General features: G+C 40.3%; 1 protein-coding gene across 2 annotated transcripts; it reads left to right on the top strand.

Moving 5' to 3' along the window:
- The first annotated feature begins 1,454 nt into the window (after positions 1-1,454).
- Positions 1,455-9,277, top strand: LOC124282793 (cystatin-B-like). Of its 2 annotated transcripts, none has more exons than XM_046718825.1 (3): positions 1,455-1,675; positions 8,000-8,101; positions 8,980-9,277. In XM_046718825.1, the coding sequence occupies exons 1-3, from the start codon at positions 1,526-1,528 to the stop codon at positions 9,106-9,108; spliced, it is 381 nt and encodes a 126-aa protein (XP_046574781.1). In that variant the 5' UTR covers positions 1,455-1,525; the 3' UTR covers positions 9,109-9,277. The 2 variants fall into 2 exon arrangements, with proteins under 2 accessions (XP_046574781.1, XP_046574782.1); XM_046718826.1 differs by lacking the exon at positions 1,455-1,675 and adding an exon at positions 1,982-2,123.
- The last annotated feature ends 14,802 nt before the right edge of the window (positions 9,278-24,079 follow it).

The following is a 24,079-nucleotide window of genomic DNA, read 5'->3' as shown; positions in this document are numbered from 1 at the left end:
TTCGAACTCTCGTCCTTCCGTTCTCCGCCCAAACGCACTGCCCACTAGACTATGGTGGCGACCTCATAGATAGAAAGTATGGCTAGAATTAGATACGTGGGTCTTGCAGTAAGGGAATCTACTTGACCAATAAACATTACGTTACCATATTCTACGGCCCTTTTAGTGTGGCTTAATGATAATTCAATGTCAAGTATAGACCTTACGTTCGACTTAACCTTGAGATCACTGGGTTGGTAGGGGCTCAGATAAAGAATTAGATGGATATTGCACCTCCATACCAAGGTTCCATCACAGGTTTCCCAACTGGTTTTGTTATCACCACGGTAAGATATTATTTTGGCATTATTATCATAGAGATATTGTAATGATCTAAGTAAAATCAACGTTTAAATCACAAAATGATTTCCACCATAACATAGATTGAAATGTGACAATGTAATTCTAATGTAAAAGTAAAGCTGCTAGTGGTAAACTACTCATGTAGATATTCATTGTCAAAATTTGTCCTCCTCCATACCTTTATTTATATGAGCTATATTCATATTTTTATTAGTTCTAATCGGTCTTCATTTAAATACTGTGTATTTTGAGGAGTTACATGTATGGATCGTATAGTTAGTTTTGTTTGGGTGGACATACATGTTTACAGTTTTTGCACACGTGAAGGTCCGGGTTAGAATGAGCCTTCAGTAACCCATGCTTGTCGTAAGAGGCGACTAACGGGATCGGGTGGTCAGGCTCGCTGACTTGGTTGACACATGTCCTCGGTTCCCAATTGTGCAGATCGATGCTCATGCTGTTGATCACTGTATTGTCTGGTCCAGACTCGCTTATTTACAGACCGCCGCCATACAGCTGGAATATTGCTGAGTGCGGCGTAAAACTAAACTCACTCACTCACTCAGTTTTTGCACAGAAGGTCCAAGTGTCAGATTATTGCATTATTTTACAACACATGTGCTCATTATGTAGTGACATTTGATTATTTCTCCACTGAATTATTATTTGTGTGAGCTACACAACGCCCTGTGCGTGTAATTGCTATAATAAAATATACCGCTGAAGATTTAATGAAAATATTCAAATTTAAAAATACATCTTCTTCAAAACTGCTGAACATCATATTCACATTCCTCTTCTACATGTCTTAAATATTCACATTCCTCCTATACATGTCTTAAAATAAGCATTTTTATATAAATTCAAAATATCCAAAACACAGCATAGGCTCTTCTGAAAGCTTCAGGGCAAAATTATGTGCTCATATGCGTCCTACTCTTTGATGAAATTCATTGTTTATCGGTGTTTTTTGGACAATGACTTAAGCTCACACAAGGTCTGAATGTGGCTGGTCTTAACTCAATCTTCTGAAATGTCACATTACATATATCTCATATTCAACACGCTCTGGTTGCGCTTGGAAGTGTAGATAAATGTCACGACGTCATTTCCTTCACCGAGTGACGTGTCATGTGAATAAGTCTGGTTCACGAGAAGCAAACAAAACAGGCGCCCCACGCTGATGACGGAAATTGCACGAGACGTGATGATGTTTATTCTCGGTTGTGTTTTGTTAGTTCTTGTGAGGAGCTCTGCCTCACAAGGGCCGATTGTTGGTGGTTTAAACGAAGTGAGACCCGCTACAGCGAATCAGCAGCAGCTATGTGATCAGGTGAGTGGAAGTCTCTGTCGCAGTGCAGGTGACAGCTGTCAGTTCTGCCCTGTGCTCGTCAACAGTCGGCAATATACTAGATTCTATAGAAACAGCGCGGTCACAAAGTGCTGTTATAACAATTCTCCTTCAACTCTACCACTACGACTAAACTTCTGTTGTAAACAATAACTCTCTAGCTGTTATACATTTACTCTGCCCCGGGACCCGTGAAGATCAGGGTTAGAATTGATCTTCAGTGTATAACCCATGCTTGTCGTAAAAGGCGACTAACGGGGTCGGATGGTTAGGCATATCAACTTGCCGTACCATGTTTTCGGGGTATGTCCTTTTCCCGTAATTTCTCGCGTACAGTGAGAGGACAGGGCCACATGAAACGCCGTCTCCAGTGCAGAAGCTTTGAACAGTGGCAACCGGGACACAAATGTTTGAAATATCCAGCTTTCACGTAAGTTGGGACCTAAACTTCTGTCAAAGTACTAAAATTCTACCCTAGAACGTAATGCACTTTCAGAACCTTCATAAATGTGATCATAACTTTTGAAATAAAGCTCGTAACTTGTCAAGCGGACCATCGTCTGCGAGAGTGAAAAGCCAAGCATAAACATCACGTGACTCCAATGGAATGACGTAATTAAAAAGTATGGAAGACCGGATTGGTCATCTCGTACATATTTGTTTTTCCGTGTCGCAGAATTGGTCTCGGCAATACAGGCGCTACAGCCAAAACGATCTTACCAACGCATTTAAAGCTGTAATTGAAGATAAAACAAGAAGACAAAGTCATCAATATCCCCCGCAACGGCAAAATACTCTTTATGAATATGTCTGCTAGTTATGATTTTGTCAAATGTTTTGGAGGGTATACAGCAAAGTGGAAGGAGAGTATTGAAAGGTTTTTAAGATCTGCTCCAGAAAGGAGCACTACCACCAAATTCAGTTGAAGCCTTACTTGTTGCCATGGAAATGCAACAAGATGACATCTTCATAGTCACAGCAAAAGTCATGTTTCCATTGAAACAGCAAAAACATAAAATTTATATATGGGTCTAACCCGCAAAAGGCACATCTAGGGATCATGCTTGATATGTGTACCATTTTTAGTGAAGCTAGCATGTATAGTTTGGAAGATCTGCTCCGGACAAGATGACATCTCATAGCCACAGCTTAAGTCACGTTTCCATGGAAACCGCAAAAAATAACATTCATATCTGGGTCTAAACCCCAAAAGGCACATCTAGGGATCATGGCTGACATGTGTACCAAGTGTGGTTAAGTTATCACGAATAGTTTAGGAGATATGCTTCGGACAAAGTGTGACGGACGCACGGACGGGCGCACGGACGCAACTTCGTTGCTGCGGGGAAAATAAGTGTTTATAAAGCATAACGTGTTTTATTGTCCCCGCCATGTCGTGCCATGCAGACAAGAAGAATGAATGTGCTCGATTGAATACCTTACCTGTAAATATGTTTATTTTAACAATTTTCACACAAAAACACTCAAATAAAATGACCAGTTTGCTTGACTTTTTATTAAAATGCCATGTTGTATTTGTTGACTTCCTGGGAGAAGAATCCATCACCTGGGCTTCCAAACAAGGTCGTGACCCCGCGCTATAACGAGTAACGGAGAACCTTTAGAATACAGCACCACAACTTCTCGTGAGGACGATCTCTGCCGTAGGTCACGTGTCATTAAGACAAGCAACCAGTTTGTGAAAACCCGTCGGACGCGAACCCGCGACCTTCGGATTGTTAGCTCGACAGCTAACCGACTGAGCTACGTCCATACTGTTGCACAATGTGCAAATTTATCGAGTCATTCCTGTGACGTCACGGAAATGAACGGAAAGAGTCAATAGGTCACGGACAATTACGAATGCTACGGGTAGACTTGGTGGGTCGTGATTTTATTCTCCGGACAATTGCCGAATGGATCCGATGCCGTTTGGCACACTCGTCCCATTCCGTTATCTACAAATTAACGTGTGGCGTGGAATGAGCCGATATGCCTCAAGCTGAAAAGGGTTGTTGACGTCAGGCGTCAGACGTAGATTTCACGGTGCATGCATGAATGACTCGCTTTTATATAAATCGGTGATATTGTGACAGAAAAGTGATGTAGGGAACACTGTAAGGATAATGTGGATCGCACTAAAGAACGAGGGAGACATGAGCATGTGTAGTGACGGCACGAGGGTGAGTTTACAAAATTTATGTTGCGTGTGAAAGAGGCTTGAGTGCAAATTCCAGACCAATTTCAATTAGCCCAAAATTTCTACATTAAACCATTTCATAATGTACTTTCGACGTTTTTGGTTTCCCGTTTTTGTGTGAAAAAAAGTATTAAAATGCAAAAAGGAAAAACAACAAATGGTACTCACGTATTACACCGGACATGTACCTGCTATATTGGATTAGGTCCCCAACCCTAACCCTAACCCTAAACCCTAAACCCTCAGCCCTAACCCTAACCCTAACCCCTTGAAATAATCCTAATAAATAGAATGCATTGACAGAACCACCGGACATGTACCTACTATATTGCATTAGGTCCCCAACCCTAAACCCCTAGTCCTAGTCCTAGTCCTAGTGCTAGTCCTAGCCCTAGCCCTAGCCCTAGCCCTAACCCCAATCCCTTGAATTAATCCTAATAAATAGAATGCATTGACCGAACCGGCACAAACACGACTGACGTGTCTAGTGTAATGCATTATTACCGCTTCGAAAAATAAAATACTAATAAAACACTTTTCTATGTAATGGTGCAAATTACTGAATGACAAAAATATATATGTAAATTTAAAAAATTACAAAATACACAAAACATAACACCTCAGCAGCCCGTAATACAAATAAATATGAGCGTATTACTGAACAAATTTTTTTTATTTCAAACTGGTGCTTGCAAAATATTGCGCATCCGCCGATATACAACTACTGGAAACTCTCAACATCGTTGGGCTTATGCAATGACATAGCTCGTAGAGATGAAACACCAGTGAGCGGAGCTTATACGCACTCGCTGAGCCAGACAACCGTGTTGCCATGCAAGCGTCATAGGGCATTGTTTCGAGAACGTGCTTTCGAACAAAATCACATAACATTACGTAAAAGGGTATTATGACGTATTTTTAAAGTTTGTGGTGCTGTATTCTAAAGGTAGGCCGGATTAGGTCCCTAACCCTAACCCTAAACCCTCAGCCCTAACCCTAACCCTAAACCCTTGAAATAATCCTAATAAATAGAATGCATGGAGCTGACCGAACCATCGGACATGTACCTACGATATATTGCATTAGGTCCCCAACCCCAACCCAACATAACATTACGTAAAAGGGTATTATGACGTATTTTTAAAGTTTGTGGTGCTGTATTCTAAAGGTAGGCCGTCGCCTTTTACGACAAGCATGGGTTACTGAAGATCAATTCTAACCCGGATCTTCACGGGTGCCGGAGCACAGTTACGGCGTAAAACTAAACTCACTGACTCACTACTGTGCCCCTTCAATATGACACACTGCATGCTGGGTAGTGTGTAAGACTAGTGTCACGGTGGCCGTCTAGGCACAAGAGAGACTTTTATCAACAGAGGTACATTCCACCTTCTGGACAGGATTTGTTTTAGCCTTGGTGGAGGATTTACTGAATGATCAGTCTAAGGACAAAAAAAGTAATGGGGTGGGATGGGTTTGGGTTTGGAGCGTTAGCCTTGATCAAGGATGTACTGAATAATAATTCCATGGACAAAAAGTAATGGGGTGTACGGGAGAGCTGGGTATTTTTAAATTGAATTAAGTGTGTTTTATTGCCAACAAACAGAAAACGAGTGTACAGAGAGATCGACAACCGTCTGTGCAGACTCAAGGAACAGCTTCAGCGTGGACAGAAATCCCCTCTTCAGTTTCTTGACGCCGTCGGCTACCTGCTCAAGCTTGGATAGACTGTAACACTGACACTTGAACACTTGTGATAATGTAATAATGTGGTCTTTCTCTCATCCTGATATGTTGATATGAAACACTTGTGATAATGTGATCTTTTGTTCATCCTTATATGATGATATGAAAACACTGAATGTAAATAGACTGAAAAACTTGACAATTATTGATCTCAATGTGTGATGTATTAAGGTCACACTTTTGATAATGTAATAATTTGGTTTTTCTCTTATCCTGATGTGATATGAGATGAGATGATTAAAACACTGAATGTAAATAGACTGAAAAACTTGACAATTGATCTCAATGATGTGGTACTTTGTGATAACACATGTATTAAAGTCACTTTTAAAATCTGTCTTGTGTCATGTTGTGCATCTTAAGTGGACCAGTCCACTGTATGGAATAGGTAACAGGCAGGAGATTAGTTATGCAACAGACCATAAACTATGTTGTTATAAGCTGTAGGGGTAGTGGCATGTAGGGGTAATGGGTGGTTACCGCCTTGGGGACTTGTGCAGTTCTAATGGAGTAGCAAGGATTTTAAACCCATCAAATAGAAAGTATTTCATTGAAATGTTTTGAGAAAAAGGGTGTTGTGGGTAAAAAGGTTGTACTAGTCAACCTTTAACAGAAGAATACTGTCTATTCTGAAGTAATGGTTGAACAGTATTCTGTCTGTGACAATGCCCCCACACCAGCCCCCGCAACAGTCTGTTCATAACTCATGAAATGTAGGATTTCTTATGTGTGTATTTACTATGATTATCTCAGTGATTGTTACCAGGTGACAGTGACAGGTGCTCACAATATCAACCACTGCCAGGTGAATGCAATATAGATGTATGAGTTAGGTGTCCGTGTAATCTGTTGTGATTATTCCATCTCAATGATTCTTACCTGGTGTCAGTGACAGGTGCTCACAATATCAACCACTGCCAGGTGAATGCAATATAGATGTATCAGTTAGGTGTCCGTGTAATCTGTTGTGATTATTCCATCTCGATTCTTACCTGATGATAGTGAAAGGTTTCACTGCCACAGATGCCGTCACAATTCCATCTCAATGATTGTTACCTGCCACTGCCAGGTGAATGCAATATAGATGTATGAGTTAGGTGTCCGTGTAATCTGTTGTGATTATTCCATCTCAATGATTCTTACCTGATGTCAGTGACAGGTGCTCACAATATCAACCACTGCCAGGTGAATACAATATAGATGTATGAGTTAGGTGTCCGTGTAATCTGTCATGATTATTCCATCTCAATGATTGTTACCTGATGATAGTAAAAGGTTTCACTGCCAGGTGAATGCAATATAGATGTATGAGTTAGGTCTCCGTGTAATCTGTCATGATTATTCCATCTCAATGATTGTTACACAATGATAGTCAACCACTGCCAGGTGAATACAATATAGATGTATGAGTTAGGTGTCCGTGTAATCTGTTGTGATTATTCCATCTCAATGATTGTTACCTGATGATAGTAAAGGTGGTGAATCAATCTGTCATGATTATTCCATCTCAATGATTGTTACCTGATGACAGTAAAGGTGCTCACAATATCAACAGGTTTCACTGCCAGGTGAATACAATATAGATGTATGAGTTAGGTCTCCGTGTAATCTGTCATGATTATTCCATCTCAATGATTGTTACCTGATGACAGTAAAAGGTTTCACTGCCAGGTGAATACAATATAGATGTATGAGTTAGGTGTCCGTGTAATCTGTTGTGATTATTCCATCTCAATGATTGTTACCTGGTGACAGTGACAGGTGCTCACAATATCAACCACTGCCAGGTGAATGCAATATAGATGTATGAGTTAGGTGTCCGTGTAATCTGTCATGATTATTCCATCTCAATGATTGTTACCTGATGACAGTAAAAGGTGTCACTGCCAGGTGAATGCAATATAGATGTATGAGTTAGGTGTCCGTGTAATCTATCATGATTATTCCATCTCAATGATTGTTACCTGATGACAGTAAAAGGTGTCACTGCCAGGTGAATGCAATATAGATGTATGAGTTAGGTCTCCGTGTAATCTGTCATGATTACACTGCCAGGTGAATGCAATATAGATGTATGAGTTAGGTGTCCGTGTAATCTGTTGTGATTATTCCATCTCAATGATTGTTACCTGGTGACAGTGACAGGTGCTCACAATATCAACCACTGCCAGGTGAATGCAATATAGATGTATGAGTTAGGTGTCCGTGTAATCTGTTGTGATTATTCCATCTCAATGATTCTTACCTGGTGTCAGTGACAGGTGCTCACAATATCAACCACTGCCAGGTGAATACAATATAGATGTATCAGTTAAATATCCGTGGTAATTCTTCAACATGTTCATGTTATGTGTTTTCAGGTTAAATCGGACTTGGAAACTAAAGCAAGTAGAACGTTTACAACGTACAAGGCCATAAGTTACCGTACACAAGTTGTATCAGGAATCAACTACTTTATTAAGGTAACCATGGTAACTGCCAGCCTTATAAAAGACTCTTACTTAAGTATGTCCACAGCACTATGTTAATAGTTTTTGGATCAGATATCAAACTCGTTGATTGCATGTGTTCGTATGTTGCTCTTTATGTCAACCACTGGTTTTGTAGGACCAGGCTAGATGAACTGCAGGCTCTCGTGATATAGCTGGAATATTGCGGTATAAAAAATCATTCATATAATATGTTTAAGGTTCGTACGGACTTGCTAAATCGAGCAAAGAGAATACATATTACACTGTTAAAACCTTCTGTTCACTACCTGGTATATTGCTGATTAGGGTGTGAAAAATCATTCATATAGTCTGTTTTAAGGTTCGAGAGGACTAGCAAAATCGAACAAAGAGAATACATATTACACTGTTAAAACCTTCTGTTCACTACCTGGAATATTGCTGATTGTGGTGGGAAGCATTAGTTACTCACTTACTTGCTGAGAGTAAATAAGCATGAGCTGTATCAATTTACCAAAGTATTTGGTCCTTGGAGATGCTTGGTATCCCAATTATGTTCCTGTAGCTGGAATATTGGTGATGAAATACTGAGTGTAGTGTTTAACAATAAACAAACAAATGACTAGGGATAAATAACAATCTTTGCCTCACTCATTTCACTGAGTTTTCATTTCTTATGTCACACGTGAATTTGTCAAACTTGACAATATAGATTCCATCCCAGTCCAGAAAAACATTAACATTATAATTATGATTATTGAAAAATAGTGACCCAAGCATGTTGCATGAATATCTGTGATGTCGTAATCATCAACGTTCTTGTAAAGAAAGCTCCACCATCATGACAATACAAATATCATCATCATCATCATCACCATCATACTTTTCAGGTGGATGTTGGTGACCAATACTATCATCTGAGGATATTCAACCCCCTCCCCTACATGAACAGCGGACCTTCCCTTGTTGCATATCAAAGAGGAAAAACCGGAAAGTCGGAACTGAGTTATTTTAAATAGTCTCCGTAGTCTTGTCAAAGTTGATATTCACAGTGCTGGCTAAACAGATCTATAATCAGAGACATTGTCAAAGAGAAGAATTTTAAACAATTATTGATATGAAATATGTTTCATTGATAATATCTTACATGAACTATTTGATGAAATAAAGTTCTGTTTCACATACAAACCACGTTCAGCTTCATTGGCTGCTTCTAGATTATGTTCAGATCGCCGCTACTGATTAGCAACACTTATGACAAGTTAAGATATTGAATTTGGATTTCATGCTTAGGACAATAATGAAATATATCCCTGGGCATTAATCATGCACAACCCACTTTTTAACGATGTACGAAAACACTACGTGTTGTTGTGTATGCTTTGATAACCAAATCCCGCGGATTGAAATGGTAAAATGATTGATCATGGTAACATATTACTTGCAATCTGACAAGAACACACAAAAACGTGAACATCAACAATGCCAGGAATCATGGTCACCATGACTACCCAATCTGAATGTTTTTAACAATGGTTGTTCTGATTGTATGAACCACCACAGGCGACCACAAAAGTACCAGATGTAGCCCTCCCTCGCATGTAATAACGTCTCACAGTCTCCTCATACTGGCAATCAAGCATCGAATTGTTAGCATCGGATTCATCTGCCATTCCCCATGGACTGCTCTAGCACATGCTTGGCTTCTGAGATCGCCCCAAAGATGTTCAAAACGGGTTTATATCGGGTGAGTGAGTGAGTTTAGTTTTACGCCACACTCAGCAATATCCCAGCAATATGGCGGTGGTCTGTAAATAATCGAGCCTGGACCAGACAATCCAGTGATCAACATCATGAGCATCGATCTACGCAATGGGGAACCGATGACATGTGTCTACCAAGTCAACGAGTCTGACCACCCGATCCCGTTAGTCGCTTCATACGACAAGTATTCGTTACTGAAGATCAATTCTATACCGGACCTTCGCTGGTCGGGTTTATATCGGGGCTCTTTGAGGGCCATAGTAATGTTTCTGTGGAAATGATCTCTAAATGGGCGATGACGGTACGAGATGAGGCCTAGCGTTGTCATCCATGCATGAATACCGGACGACTGGCAAGGTGATCAATATATGGCACATAGCTGCATCCATAACTTCCTGCATCGTAGTGAGCGAGTGAGTTAAGTTTTACGCCGCACTCAGCAATATTTCAGCTACATGGCGGTCGTAGTACTCGTTTATTCCTACCGATAATGTTGACCATTGTGTGTCCAAGGTAAAATAAACTAGTACTCAAAAGAAACTATACACAGCAAAATATTACGTAAAATATCACATAAATAAAAATGAAGTGATAAAACCATACTGATCCATGCTACACATGTACAGACCCATCCTTTCAGGAAACAAACGGCAAAACAAGTTAACGAATCGCCTAAACGTCGCAAAAAAATCCAAAACGACTTGTGAGAGAGAGCGGCCCAACAAGGAGCTAATGGATATACTCCTTTAATATAATATGAGCGACGTTTCGGCGTGGCTACTAACACCGTTATGATCACGTGATTGATAACGGTGTTAGTAGCTACACCCAAACGTCGCTCATATAAGTATTAAAGAAGTTGAAATTCCATAGAACTCTCCTAGTTGTTCATCACACCAACTTCTAAATGCCACTCAGAGAAGTTACAGATGGTCATTGCCAGAACCTTCTGCTGCAACCGCGCAATTGTCATCAGACTGATGCTTGGTATTCAAGCACGTCGACACTACCGCGGAGTGCATTTGACTCTTCGAAAGCGACGTCGTTGATTGACATGGGCCAGGTGAGTTCGACATTGGCAGATGCGTGATTGGCGACGTGATGTTCACCGACGAGAGTAGGTTTTTCCTGTACAGTAATGGCGTCCGGACTTGTGTTTACAGACGAGTGGGTCAACGTTAAGAGTTGAATTGCGTTCAGCAAGTCCGACAGTTTGAAGCCGCTAGCGTGATGGTGTGGGGAGGCATTTGCGGTGATCTCAAAACGAGACTTCCTGAATGCTCGAAGATACCGGGATGAAGTTTTGCGACCAGTTGGGTTGCCATTTATCCAGCAACAAGCACGCATCATTGTCTACCAACACGATACCGCAAAGCCTCATACAGCAAGACTGACAAACGACTTTCTGCACAACGCTAACATTTGTCGTCATCAATACGTCGACTTGTTTTGGCGTGTATTGAAGCCAGTGGTGGTCACACTCACTATTGATTCCACATTTGATGACATTATGCAAAGAAAAAACGCCTTGTGGATTTGTGTAAAAATTCACACTATTAAACCACGTGAACAGATGTTATTCTTGTTGCTTCACTCCGTTCAACCGAAGCTGACATGGGTAATGGAGGCGAAGAACGATTTGATATGCCACGAGTGGCGCATATAATGTTCAATCAGGGAGACTATATAAGTTGTAGAGTGTCCCTGGTTGAATTACATATATTTTATGTGAGTAATTATTAAATATGGAAATCTCAGAGCACAACCCTGTGAGGAAATAGGTGTCTACCTCTGATGGCAACGATATTTTATTTTGATATTAAAAATATTTTTCGAACTGAAGCGAGGGAAATCTTATTTCCTTCGGTTGAAGGATGATTAAGAAGGAAATTACTTTCTCCTAGTGGTGTGAAGCCTGGGTGTAAGAGAGTAGTCTGCGCCGGTAGGTGGTGCTAATATGGGTATTTAAGGGGATTTAGATTTGAATTGTTCATTCATGCTCTAGTGCAAGCACGGTCATTACGTTTTATTCACATGCACGCAAGCATATCGTTTTCATTACTTAACATTTTGTTTGTATGCTTCAGATTTGTGACAGTGGGGACAGATTAAGATATGTTGTAATTCAGGCGGGTTTTTGTCGCCAGGTTACAGAGCCAGGGTGATAGCTGCTGTACATGCAGTCACGTGTTGATGTGATTGCTCTGGGCTGAGAGCCGTTATGACACTTTTGTAAGCTGCTGTATGTGCAGTCATACGACGGTGTATATCTCTCTGGGCCGAAGAGCCATTATAATACTAATGTAAGCTGCTGTATGTGCAGTCATACGACGGTGTATATCTCTCTGGGCTGAAGAGCCATTATAATACTAATGTAAGCTGCTGTATGTGCAGTCATACGACGGTGTATATCTCTCTGGGCCGAAGAGCCATTATAATACTAGCATGTATGTGCAGTCATACGACGGTGTATATCTCTCTGGGCTGAAGAGCCATTATAATACTAATGTAAGCTGCTGTATGTGCAGTCATACGACGGTGTATATCTCTCTGGGCTGAAGAGCCATTATAATACTAATGTAAGCTGCGGTATATGCAGTCATACGACGGTGTATATCTCTCTGGGCTGAAGAGCCATTACAATACTAATGTAAGCTGCGGTATATGCAGTCATACGACTGTGTATATCTCTCTGGGTCGAAGAGCCATTATAGTACTAATGTAAGCTGCGGTATATGCAGTCATACGACGGTGTATATCTCTCTGGGCTGAAGAGCCATTATAATACTAATGTAAGCTGCTGTATATGCAGTCATACGACGGTGTATATCTCTCTGGGCTGAAGAGCCATTATAATACTAATGTAAGCTGCTGTATGTGCAGTCATACGACTGTGTATATCTCTCTGGGCTGAAGAGCCATTCTAATACTAATGTAAGCTGCTGTATGTGCAGTGATACGACTGTGTATATCTCTCTGGGCTGAAGAGCCATTATAGTACTAATGTAAGCTGCTGTATGTGCAGTCATACGACGGTGTATATCTCTATGGGCTGAAGAGCCATTATAATACTAATGTAAGCTGCTGTATGTGCAGTCATACGACGGTGTATATCTCTCTGGGCTGAAGAGCCATTATAGTACTAATGTAAGCTGCGGTATGTGCAGTCATACGACGGTGTATATCTCTCTGGGCTGAAGAGCCATTATAATACTAATGTAAGCTGCTGTATATGCAGTCATACGACGGTGAATGAATGAATGAATGAATGAATGAATGAATGAATGAATGAATGTTCTTTATTTCCACCAATGGTTTGATGAGTTATACATCCAGTATGTATATATTTTTAGAGCATAACACACATTTGTGACAAAATGGAAAGTTCAATAATATTTGAAAAATTCAACAGAACATAAAAAATCATAGCTCTTGGCAACAGATGATCACTGGGCAATATGTACAAAGCATTGCATGGTATTCTTATAAATACAGAATGCTGGCTAGGTTCCATGCACTGATGCGTTTTGCAATAATGCTCATGAACCTAGCCCAGCTATCGAGAGTCATGTCCTGCACAACCGGAGTAATGGAACCAAGGTATGTGAGGATTTTAACCTCGTCTTCAGCATCTTCGAGTCTCATATACGTGTCAAGAGACACGTTATCAAACAGATGCTCGCTCAGTGCGTTCCTGTTTTCTACCAGCTTGTCACAGTATAGGAGTTGATGTTTTACAATGTCCTCACTTTCAGTCTCGCATATAAGACACAGTCCAAGTGTGACGGGCAGTATACCCAACTTTATCAGAGCATAGACAGGAGGGGTGGCCATGTTATACCACAAACATAGGTTCCATAGACGATGAGGAGAGAGGCGCGTATGAATGGCACCAAATCTCTGCATATTTGGACGCTCTTGGAGTTTATTTCTCCATTCAGTGTGTTCGTGGTGGCATATAGCCTTCTGTACCATGGAATTCCATACATTTTTGCATGGAAATTCTCCTGTTGTCATGAAGGTGTCAATGATATCTGAAAATCCATATTTGTGAGCTGCATTCAAGAGGTCATGGGCAATCGATCTTGTACTTTTTACCACAGTAGACATATATTCCGCGAATCTCAAATACATGATAGGCTTCACAATACTGGTACTGGCTGAGCGACAGAGTCGGCCCCAAAACAGGAGCTTTGATTTATCTACTCTGCCTTGCATTGACCAAAGCCCTAGTACCTGAGCTGTAGCAACTGTAGGAGATCTCTTGTGGAGGTTCTGGACTCTTCTAGCAAAGTAGCGCTGGACAATTTCCATTTCATTCATCTCAGTGCTGCTGATATTGCTCCCTGGGCTGAAGAGCCATTATAATACTAATGTAAGCTGCTGTATATGCAGTCATACGACGGTGTATATCTCTCTGGGCTGAAGAGCCATTCTAATACTAATGTAAGCTGCTGTATGTGCAGTGATACGACTGTGTATATCTCTCTGGGCTGAAGAGCCATTCTAATACTAATGTAAGCTGCTGTATGTGCAGTGATACGACTGTGTATATCTCTCTGGGCTGAAGAGCCATTATAGTACTAATGTAAGCTGCGGTATGTGCAGTCATACGACGGTGTATATCTCTCTGGGCTGAAGAGCCATTATAATACTAATGTAAGCTGCTGTATGTGCAGTCATACGACTGTGTATTTTGCTGTTGGCTGAAGAGCCATTATAATACTAATGTAAGCTGCTGTATGTGCAGTCATACGACGGTGTATATCTCTCTGGGCTGAAGAGCCGTTATAATACTAATGTAAGCTGCTATATGTGCAGTCATACGACGGTGTATATCTCTCTGGGCTGAAGAGCCATTATAATACTAATGTAAGCTGCTGTATGTGCAGTCATACGACGGTGTATATCTCTGGGCTGAAGAGCCGCTATAAGAAGCCTATTGCATATACGACGGTGTACTCTCTGGGCTGAAGAGCCATTATAATACTAATGTAAGCTGCTGTATATGCAGTCATACGACGGTGTATATCTCTCTGGGCTGAAGAGCCGTTATAATACTAATGTAAGCTGCTATATGTGCAGTCATACGACGGTGTATATCTCTCTGGGCTGAAGAGCCAATATAATACTAATGTAAGCTGCTGTATGTGCAGTGATACGACGGTGTATATCTCTCTGGGCTGAAGAGCCATTATAATACTAATGTAAGCTGCTGTATGTGCAGTGATACGACTGTGTATATCTCTCTGGGCTGAAGAGCCATTATAATACTAATGTAAGCTGCTGTATGTGCAGTGATACGACGGTGTATATCTCTATGGGCTGAAGAGCCATTATAATACTAATGTAAGCTGCTGTAAGTGCAGTCATACGACGGTGTATTTTGCTCTGGGCTGAAGAGCCATTATAGTACTAATGTAAGCTGCTATATGTGCAGTCATACGACGGTGTATATCTCTCTGGGCTGAAGAGCCATTATAATACTAATGTAAGCTGCTGTATGTGCAGTCATACGACGGTGTATATGTCTATGGGCTGAAGAGCCATTATAGTACTAATGTAAGCTGCTGTAAGTATAGTCAGAGCCTTGTGCTTGAACTGGAAGCTGTCATTATACATGAAGCGCTTGTGTCCAAGTAGAATATGTCCACGCATGCAACTACAATGTATTGTCGGTATAAATGTACTTATTGTGGGTTTCTCGGTTGCGGTCTATAGCTTGATACGTGATGCAACTGAAATCTACTTGTTTAGTTTATTTCTGTCAGTAACCTGTGTCATGGTTGCATGAGTACCAAGTACCCATGGATGTTGGAGTTAGATCACATGTATACTGTAAACCTTCCAGTAGTTGCTGGTTGCATTCGTTGAGGGAACACGGTTCCAGAGTATTTTCTCTGGTTTGACGTGGCGGGCAACAACAATATTGTGATGAGACGTATGTAATGAATGTATGTTACAGCTGTCAATAAATCTCGGCCGTGCAACACACAGCGTGTCCCACTGTTGAGTGTGTTTTTGTTATGTTGCGTAACGGTTGGGTATAGAAGTTCGTTGCCAACCTTTGCTCGCATTCGTCACCACTCGCCCCTTTCCGTAAACTCCAAGAAGACTCGTCCCCGTCTCGATGCTTGTTATGTGCGAAAATACAACAAACCAATCAGAACGCGCGTAATGAGTGCGGTGCTTTGATAAAAATAATCCCGAGTACTTAAATCGTTTATGGCATAATGTCATTGTTTAAAAAATCATGAAAAATATATATCGTCATACTGAAAGTACAAAGAATGTAGCTAACAGGATTTTGCTGCTTATTATGAAGTTTTTGATAAGAATCACGTGATTGACGGTGAGAGATTCAAATACATGCACGTGCGTTTGTTGACATAACTGCTCTCATGGGTCCAACGAGTGTGTTTCTGACGAACTTGCGGTCTTGTAATGGAGATTGTACGTGCGCTTCCAACAATTTTAGGAAATTTAATTATAAATCGCCACTCGATTTAAATACAATAATATTATATTTGTATGTAACTAATCAACTTTAATCTTTAACATTAGGCTTATATTTCACATCTCTGTGGATATTTTAGTCTGACTTTTTTTTGGTCATTCACATTGTTTTCAGCGAATTCATTTAAGATTCCACCAGGGATGTGACAGCAAGGTTACACGAATGTTCAGTTTGAGAAATATTTTAGTCATTTTTGAGTGCCTGCTTTGGGATTTAATGCTGAAAAAAAGATTATTTTTATTTGTATATTCAATAAAATAATTCCCATTTGTGATTATTAAACCCTATTTAGAAATGGGAAATATAAGGTGAACAGCTGGTAACAATTAACGTTAGAATATGTCTTTAACAAATATGTTTTTTTCTCCTGCTTTTAGTTGTATCAAAGACGTTTAATTCCTTAAAATGAATAAGTAAATACCAAAATAGCAATACAACGTACAAGTGCTTCGGTTATATTAAGTACTAGTGGAATCAAACAGGAATAGAGTTATCGTTCCTGTTTAAAGTAGTTCTGATGTTCATGCGCCAATATGAAAACCTTTCAGAGGGGCACGAGTCGCTCTTCGGCTTGTCCCAGAATAACACGAGTTGATCACGAATGGAATGTTCGCTCGCATATAGGAAGACTGGTTATGATACTTTGTTGCGCAACCCTACTTGCGCTACAGTTTGCCTTTGGTTCATTTTTATATGCTTTTGCTTTCTTTTCAAGTTTGGTCAAACACACTGTATCGTTTCTTTTGAGCACTAGTCTATATTACTGAGAGATATGACAGCCTTGGTTCCGTTTCACAAAGCTATCGTAGCGCTACGACTGTCGTAAGTCTATGCTATTGTATGAGGTATGATTGTTACGAGTAAACTTACAAGATCTCAGGTTTACGAGAGCTTTGTGAAGCGGGGCCCAGACTTAATTACGTATTTCTGTAATCTTAAGATATTGCAATCGAAATCACTAAATGAAGAAATGTCTTTGTATAGCGACCTGCTTCAACAAACAATATTTTTTATGAAGATATTAGAAACTTTTTAAGAATGGGTCTGAACTTGGTGATAATTATGTATCTTTTAATTTTTAATCAGTGCTTGACATAGAACGTATTTGTATGACAGATTTTTGAGAGACAGCATTTAAACTCAGAGGGACTTAAATCAGGTGAATTTGAAAAATGTCATGCCCATTCAAGACTGATCATGTCATTTTAGATCAAGGTAATAATTGTTTGAAATATTGCACTCTGTCTCCTGCCTACTGAGAGTCTGTAATCATCAGATTTTTAAAACCATCACCATATTCACACTGAGAACATGCCTGTGCACGGTGACGGGCCCTTGACGTCCTGGATCCGCTTGCCATGAGTTTGTCTCATTAAACTTCCAGTAATAAGTAATTAGTCTGGCTGCTCAGTTGAATGTGAATTACAGATACCAAACTCTGCGTGTTAACAATTGTACAATAAGCAATCTATAAACAATGTCCATCTTCATCATCATCATCATTATTAGTCTTATCTGGGGGCGGCGTGGTAGCTTAGTGGTTAAAGCGTTCGCTCGTCACGCCGAAGACCCTGGTTCGATTCCCCACATGGGTACAATGTGTGAATCCCATTTCTGATGTCCCCCTCTGGGATATTGCTGGAATTTTGCTTGAAGTGTCATAAAACCATTCTCACTCACTCTTACCTCACAGTAATCTTTTATGACAATGAAATACCAATCAAACCTTGGGGTTGAATGTGTGTCCCGGTCACATGGGGTGAAATGTCTCAGTTGGCAGTCAATACTAAATGAAATACACTGTAAACCAAAATATAGACTATCTGGTTGTATCAAAGACATATGTTATGATACACGCCGGCGGAAGGTGAACGTCCGAGTTAAAGCAAGCCATTGAGCGATGCTAAAGACAAACTACGTGACATAAATACGTCACAATGGTTTCCCTTTCTACCCATATTACTACAAGTTATGACGTCGTCACGCAGTATCACGGAAACAATACGAACATTTTAGCCTCATTTCAAAGGAAGCCATCAAGCGATAATTAAAGACTGGAAGACCAACAGAACACGTGACCTAAATGCGTCACAATTTCTGTTGGTCTGGGGCCATTTGGGTGAAGTTCTGTGTTGGAATCAGCACAGGGGAAGTTTTGAGACTCTTTGGATACGTTTTAGTATACTGAGGGGGCGGTGGGTTAGTCTTGTGATTCATGCATTGGCTTGTCGAGCTGGAGACCTGGGTTCGATTCCTCACATGGGTACAATATATGAAGTAAATACTGAATTCAAGTACACCATTTCTGTCCTTAAGTATATAAGAAGTGTTCATTTTAATAAAACGAAAAGGAAAAATATAATGCCTACCACACCATTGTTTTTAAAGATTTTGATAAAAAAAATCTGCTAATTAATATATTATGACATTTATATGATGTACATACATTTGTTTTAAGAGCAGAGTCTTCAGCTGAAGTGTTTTCTATATTCAGAGGACAGGAGGGCATGGGAGATGTCCATCACGTAATTCCATAAACTACATACCTTAAGCTATATAAAAATCATAGTGGATGTTTGCCCCTCAGTTTTGTAGTCAACTCTATATTTTCAAGGTCTGGCTCAAGGGCTATTACCTGGACATAATGTATGTTGTTTGCAAAAACGCAATTTAACAATTAATCATAGTTTTGAGAATGGCAATCAACTCATTATCTTTACATATAAAGATATACACTAAATGCCAAAAGAAACGTTACCCTCCTTCCTTAATGACGGAGGTACCTATCTTCAGCTGGCGTTGTGGTGCGGGGATGTCCACTTCTTGGTCTGTCTACGGTGACCCCAGTCTGTCAGAAGCCCTGAATAAGTCTTACAACCGTGATACGGTGGCATCCGAGGGCGTTGGCAACAGCATTGTATGTCGACCCCATCTGCACCATCCCAGTGTCTCTTTCTCTCTCTTCAGCTGTTAATCGTGGCATATTTCTCGTATACTTGTGCATCATATCGTGTATTCTAGGCTCTTTTCATACCCTATATAATCATTCTACATGTGAAACGGATGCAAATACTGCTTGAATATTGCTGCGTATTGGCGATTGATATTGCTACGAGTGCAAACAGAAAATGAAAAAAATTTATACTTTGCAAGCAAACAGGTTAACAAAGACAATTTTAGATGTTCCTAAACATTTTTTCACAATATCAAAGACACGTTTTACTTTTTTTCACTAATGCAAATCAGCAGAAAATGTTTTAAAAGACTGAAATCATAGGAATGGTTATTTTACAATTTTACACACTCCACAACAGTTGTTTCTTGTTTTAATAGTTGAACGGGTGACTTTAAAGGGTTTATCTTTGTCTTCAAGCAGAATTTTATTTCAACGTTTCTTTTGGACATCTAAATCACTGTTATTGGTTTATTTCGGCATGGACTGACTGACTGACTGAGTTTGGTTTTACGCCGCTTTTAGCAATATTCCAGCAACATCACGGCGGGGGACACCAGAAATGGGCTTCACACATTGTACCCATGTGGGGATTCGAACCCGGGTCTTCGGCGTGACAAGCCAACGCGTGAACCACTAGGCTGCCCCACCGCCCCTATTTCGGCATGGAAGAAAATAGGACAATTTACCTCTTCTGAAAAAGAATGCATTTGAGAATTTCTGTTCGTGATTTGCATGAAGCTGTGTTGTTCAGCTTTCTTGTAAACTAATCCCTTCTAACATATCTTTGATACTTTTTAAGTAATTCATAAAGGTAGGAGGGTAACGTTTCTTTTGGTGTTTAGTGTATGATTTAGAGAAATATTTCAGTTTACTACTTTCAATTTATACTTGATAATAACTGCGGAAACCAGTGATATTTGTTCATTGATAGGGTTAGTAGATAAACTGAGGGTTGTCTCCCATGTACAGTAAGGACAGGGTTAGGTTATAACTAGGTGTCTTGGGCTGATACAGCACTGTACCAATACTGGTGGGTGTATTGGGTCTGAGTATCACCTGGTAACCTGTGATAAGATACATATATTGTATCACAATATGGGCTGACATGACTACATTCATGAACATGAGTTTTAGTTTCAAAACACATACATTCATCACACTCTTATCCAAAACCAGAAGATGCCACAGCACCAAATCCAAAAGCAAGCAATTCGTTACTCACATTACATAGTTACAATTTATGATACACATCAACTTCCCTCAGGTAGTTAATAATGAGATGCAAGCCCACACGGGAAAACAGCTCTTTCAGATTTCTCGCATCATAATGTGCATCCCTTGCAGTCGAAAAGTCCACACAGTCAAGCAGAATATGCTTGATGGTGAACACTTCATCACAAGAGACACACATGGGAGGTCCATCCCCATCCGTTTTCAGCAGATAGCCATGTGTAAACCGACTGTGGCCAATACGACATCGTCGTAGAACTATCTCATCACATCTTGAATGACAACCCAAGTAGGTATAACCAATTGTTGGCTTCAAGTCATTAGGTTTATCTCTTCCCACTTGGGTGTTTCACCTTTTTTTGCATAAGGTCCCGAGTATAGCTTTTGATAGTGGGTTTGAAATCACTATACGGGATCAGCAGTGGAGATGAGGGCTTGTCAAGAGCTGCTTTAGCTGCAGCACCGGCCTTTCTGTTACCTGCTATGCCGATGTGACCCGGCAACCAGCAGAGGACAATGTCGCATTGGTCAGTACAAAGATCGTTGTAAAGTTCTAAGATGTCCAGGATGATAGGATGACTTGAAGAAACATTTTGAAGTGCTTGAAGGCAAGATAATGAATCTGTAAAAACGATGAAGTTTTTGGAATGGCTCTGTTGTTTAATATAGGTCAAAGCTGTGAAGATAGCTTTGGCCTCAGCAGTGAAAATGGAACTATTGTCGGGAATTCTGGAGGAGACAATCTTGGATCCAATGACTGTAGCTCTAGCAACTTGGCCATTATCCTTGGATCCGTCTGTGAAAATGGATCTGTGGGTGTTATACTTGGAACGTAACTGGTTGTATTCCTGTTGGAACACCAAAGGATTTGTTTCTGACTTTTGGAGTTTAGTGAGGGTAAGATCGACCTGTGGTTTCACCATCTGCCAGGGTGGCGAAGACAGAAGCCGGTAAGGTGCTATGATATTGAGATCAATTTTAGCTGCAGATATGTGTGGTTGAATTCTGATTCCAAGTGGTGGCACCAGGCTTGGCAGTTTAGGAAACAAGTTTTCATAGAGAGGGTTGAAAACACAATTGTATGCTGGATTGACTCATTTGAACACACTTTTGTGACATACTGCAGTGAATGTTTATGTGGCGTTGTTCAAGGGAGGGTTCGTTAGCCTCCGCATATAGACAGTCTACCGGAGAGGTCCTAAAGACTCCCAGGCAGAGCCTCAGGCCTTGGTGGTGGATAGAGTCTAATTGTTCTAAATTGCTTTTGCATGGCTCCACCATAAACAATGGAGTCGTAATCTAGTTTAGAGCGAACCAATGATCTGTACAAGTGAAGTAGGCAATTTGTTTTGGATTTTGAAAACTTAAAGCCATTTTCATTGGCCCATTTTTGGATTTTGTTAAGGCAGAATTGCATCTGCCTTTCTATTGCGTGCATGTTCTTACCACGACATGAAATATTGAAATCGTCCACGAAAAGGGACCCATCAACACAACTGTTCAAGACGTTAGTGAGGCTGTTAATTTTGATGCTAAAAAGGGTGACACACAGGATGCTGCCTTGAGGGACGCCCTGATCTTGGTGGAAATAATCAGACAAAGTGGAACCTACCCGTACTTGAAATTATCTGTTGATTAAAAACTGAGATATGAACTGAGGTAATCTGTCCCTCAATCCAAATTCATGTAAATCTTTTAAGATACCATGTTTCCACGTTGTATCAGATGCTTTTTCTAAATCGAAAAAGATAGATACAGTATGCTGTTTGTTGACAATGGAATATTTGATAAAAGATTCCAGGCGCATCAGATGGTCAATGGTACTCCGTTCTTTAGGAAACCACATTGGAGGTCACTAAGGAGGTTATTGGTCTCCAAGTACCAGATTAATCGATTGTTGACCATGCGCTCCACGGTTTTACAAACACAGCTAGTTAGGGATATAGGATGGTAGTTTGAGGGATCAGTATGATCCCGGCCAGGTTTTGGTATAGGGATGATAATGGCATTGTGCCACGAAGGTGGAAAGTTGCCGGTTGTCCTAATGTCATCAAATATATTGAGTATTGTTTCCTGTTCTTGTCCTCCGCACACTTAATGAAACCTAATCACCAGTCATTGCGTTGTAATTCACGTTCCTGTAAACTCACGGTTCTGTAAGTAAGATACCAAGGGGTTTGTAAGGCTGCCTGTTGTAAGTACTTGACTCCATGGACTTGCTTACAGTTTTCCTTTAGAGAGTTCAGTATGTTTGTTCCTAACAGTACTGGTACTTGTGCACTATATCTGGTAACAGGTACAATTAGGAAAAGACATGGTACTGGTTCTGCATCATCCGTTCCACCGTCAATGGACCTAACTCCAACTTCAATAAAGCCTTTGTAGGGTAGGTTTTCTCCTCCAGCATATTCAATGTCGAACATACTGCCGAGGGACTCCAAGGCAATGTGTTGCAAATACTTATCATAAAATGATTCTGAAATTACCGAGACTGTAGCCCCAGTGTCCAATAAGTCACTTACTGTTTTGAAAATGGAACCATCCCAAACCAGTGGAAGCATGGAATAATACATCCTATCATTAAACCAGGAAGTACAGACTTAAGAAAACCGTCAACATTTAGAGCTATTACCTTAATATCTGTGCCATGTAAACTTTACTGTTATATCTTAAACCAAAGACTGTCGCATTTACTTGAAGATAATGATATTTTGGACAGATAAGCAGAACGGATTCAGAAGAAAAAGGGGGTGTATCGAACATATATACACATTGTTTACACTTGTTGAAGACAGAAAAACTTCTAATCAGTCAACATACGCTGGATTTGTGGCTCTAAAGAAAGCTTTCGATAATGTTGATCGAGAGTGTATGTGGTACAAAGTGGAGTTTGTGGCAAAAGTTACAAGTCCATAAGATCCCTAAACACAGGCGTACAGAGCTCAGTGAGAGTGAGTGGCTAAACAAGTTCAAGGTTTCAACTTAACCAAGGGAGTGAAGCAGGGATGTTCAATGTCACCAGCACTGTTCTCCATATATATAAACGACCTGGCAGAAGACATTAAGTCCTTCAACTGTGGAATAGACATCACCATATCCCTGTTGATTTTTGCTGACGACATTGTGTTATTAGCCCAAACGAAGAAAGTCTACAATCTATGTTTAATGCTGTTGACCAGTGGTGTTTAAATGGCAACTTTCAGTGAATACAGACAAAACCAAAGTTGTTCATTTTCGTCCCAACAATTGTCAAGTTACTCCTGTTAATTTTCCATGTGGTAGTGATAACAAAAAAATAGTGGATAAATATAAATAATTAGGACTATGGTTCCACGAACACTTAGATCTACGTGTCACAGTGAGGGAAATAGCCAAATCAGCAAGTCGGGCTCTGTCCTGTCTCCAGATAAAGTGTATTGAAGCAGGAGGGATGACATACGAAACTTTCGCAAAACTCTGAAGCGCTTGTTCAGCCAGTTCTATTATATTGATCTGCGGTATGGGGTACGAAGGAATACAGCTG

Source organism: Haliotis rubra, unplaced genomic scaffold (assembly GCF_003918875.1).
Source record: "Haliotis rubra isolate DU_JTF1 unplaced genomic scaffold, ASM391887v1 Scf303, whole genome shotgun sequence".
NCBI lineage: Eukaryota > Metazoa > Mollusca > Gastropoda > Lepetellida > Haliotidae > Haliotis > Haliotis rubra.
This window is presented reverse-complemented; position numbering and strand designations above follow the sequence as displayed.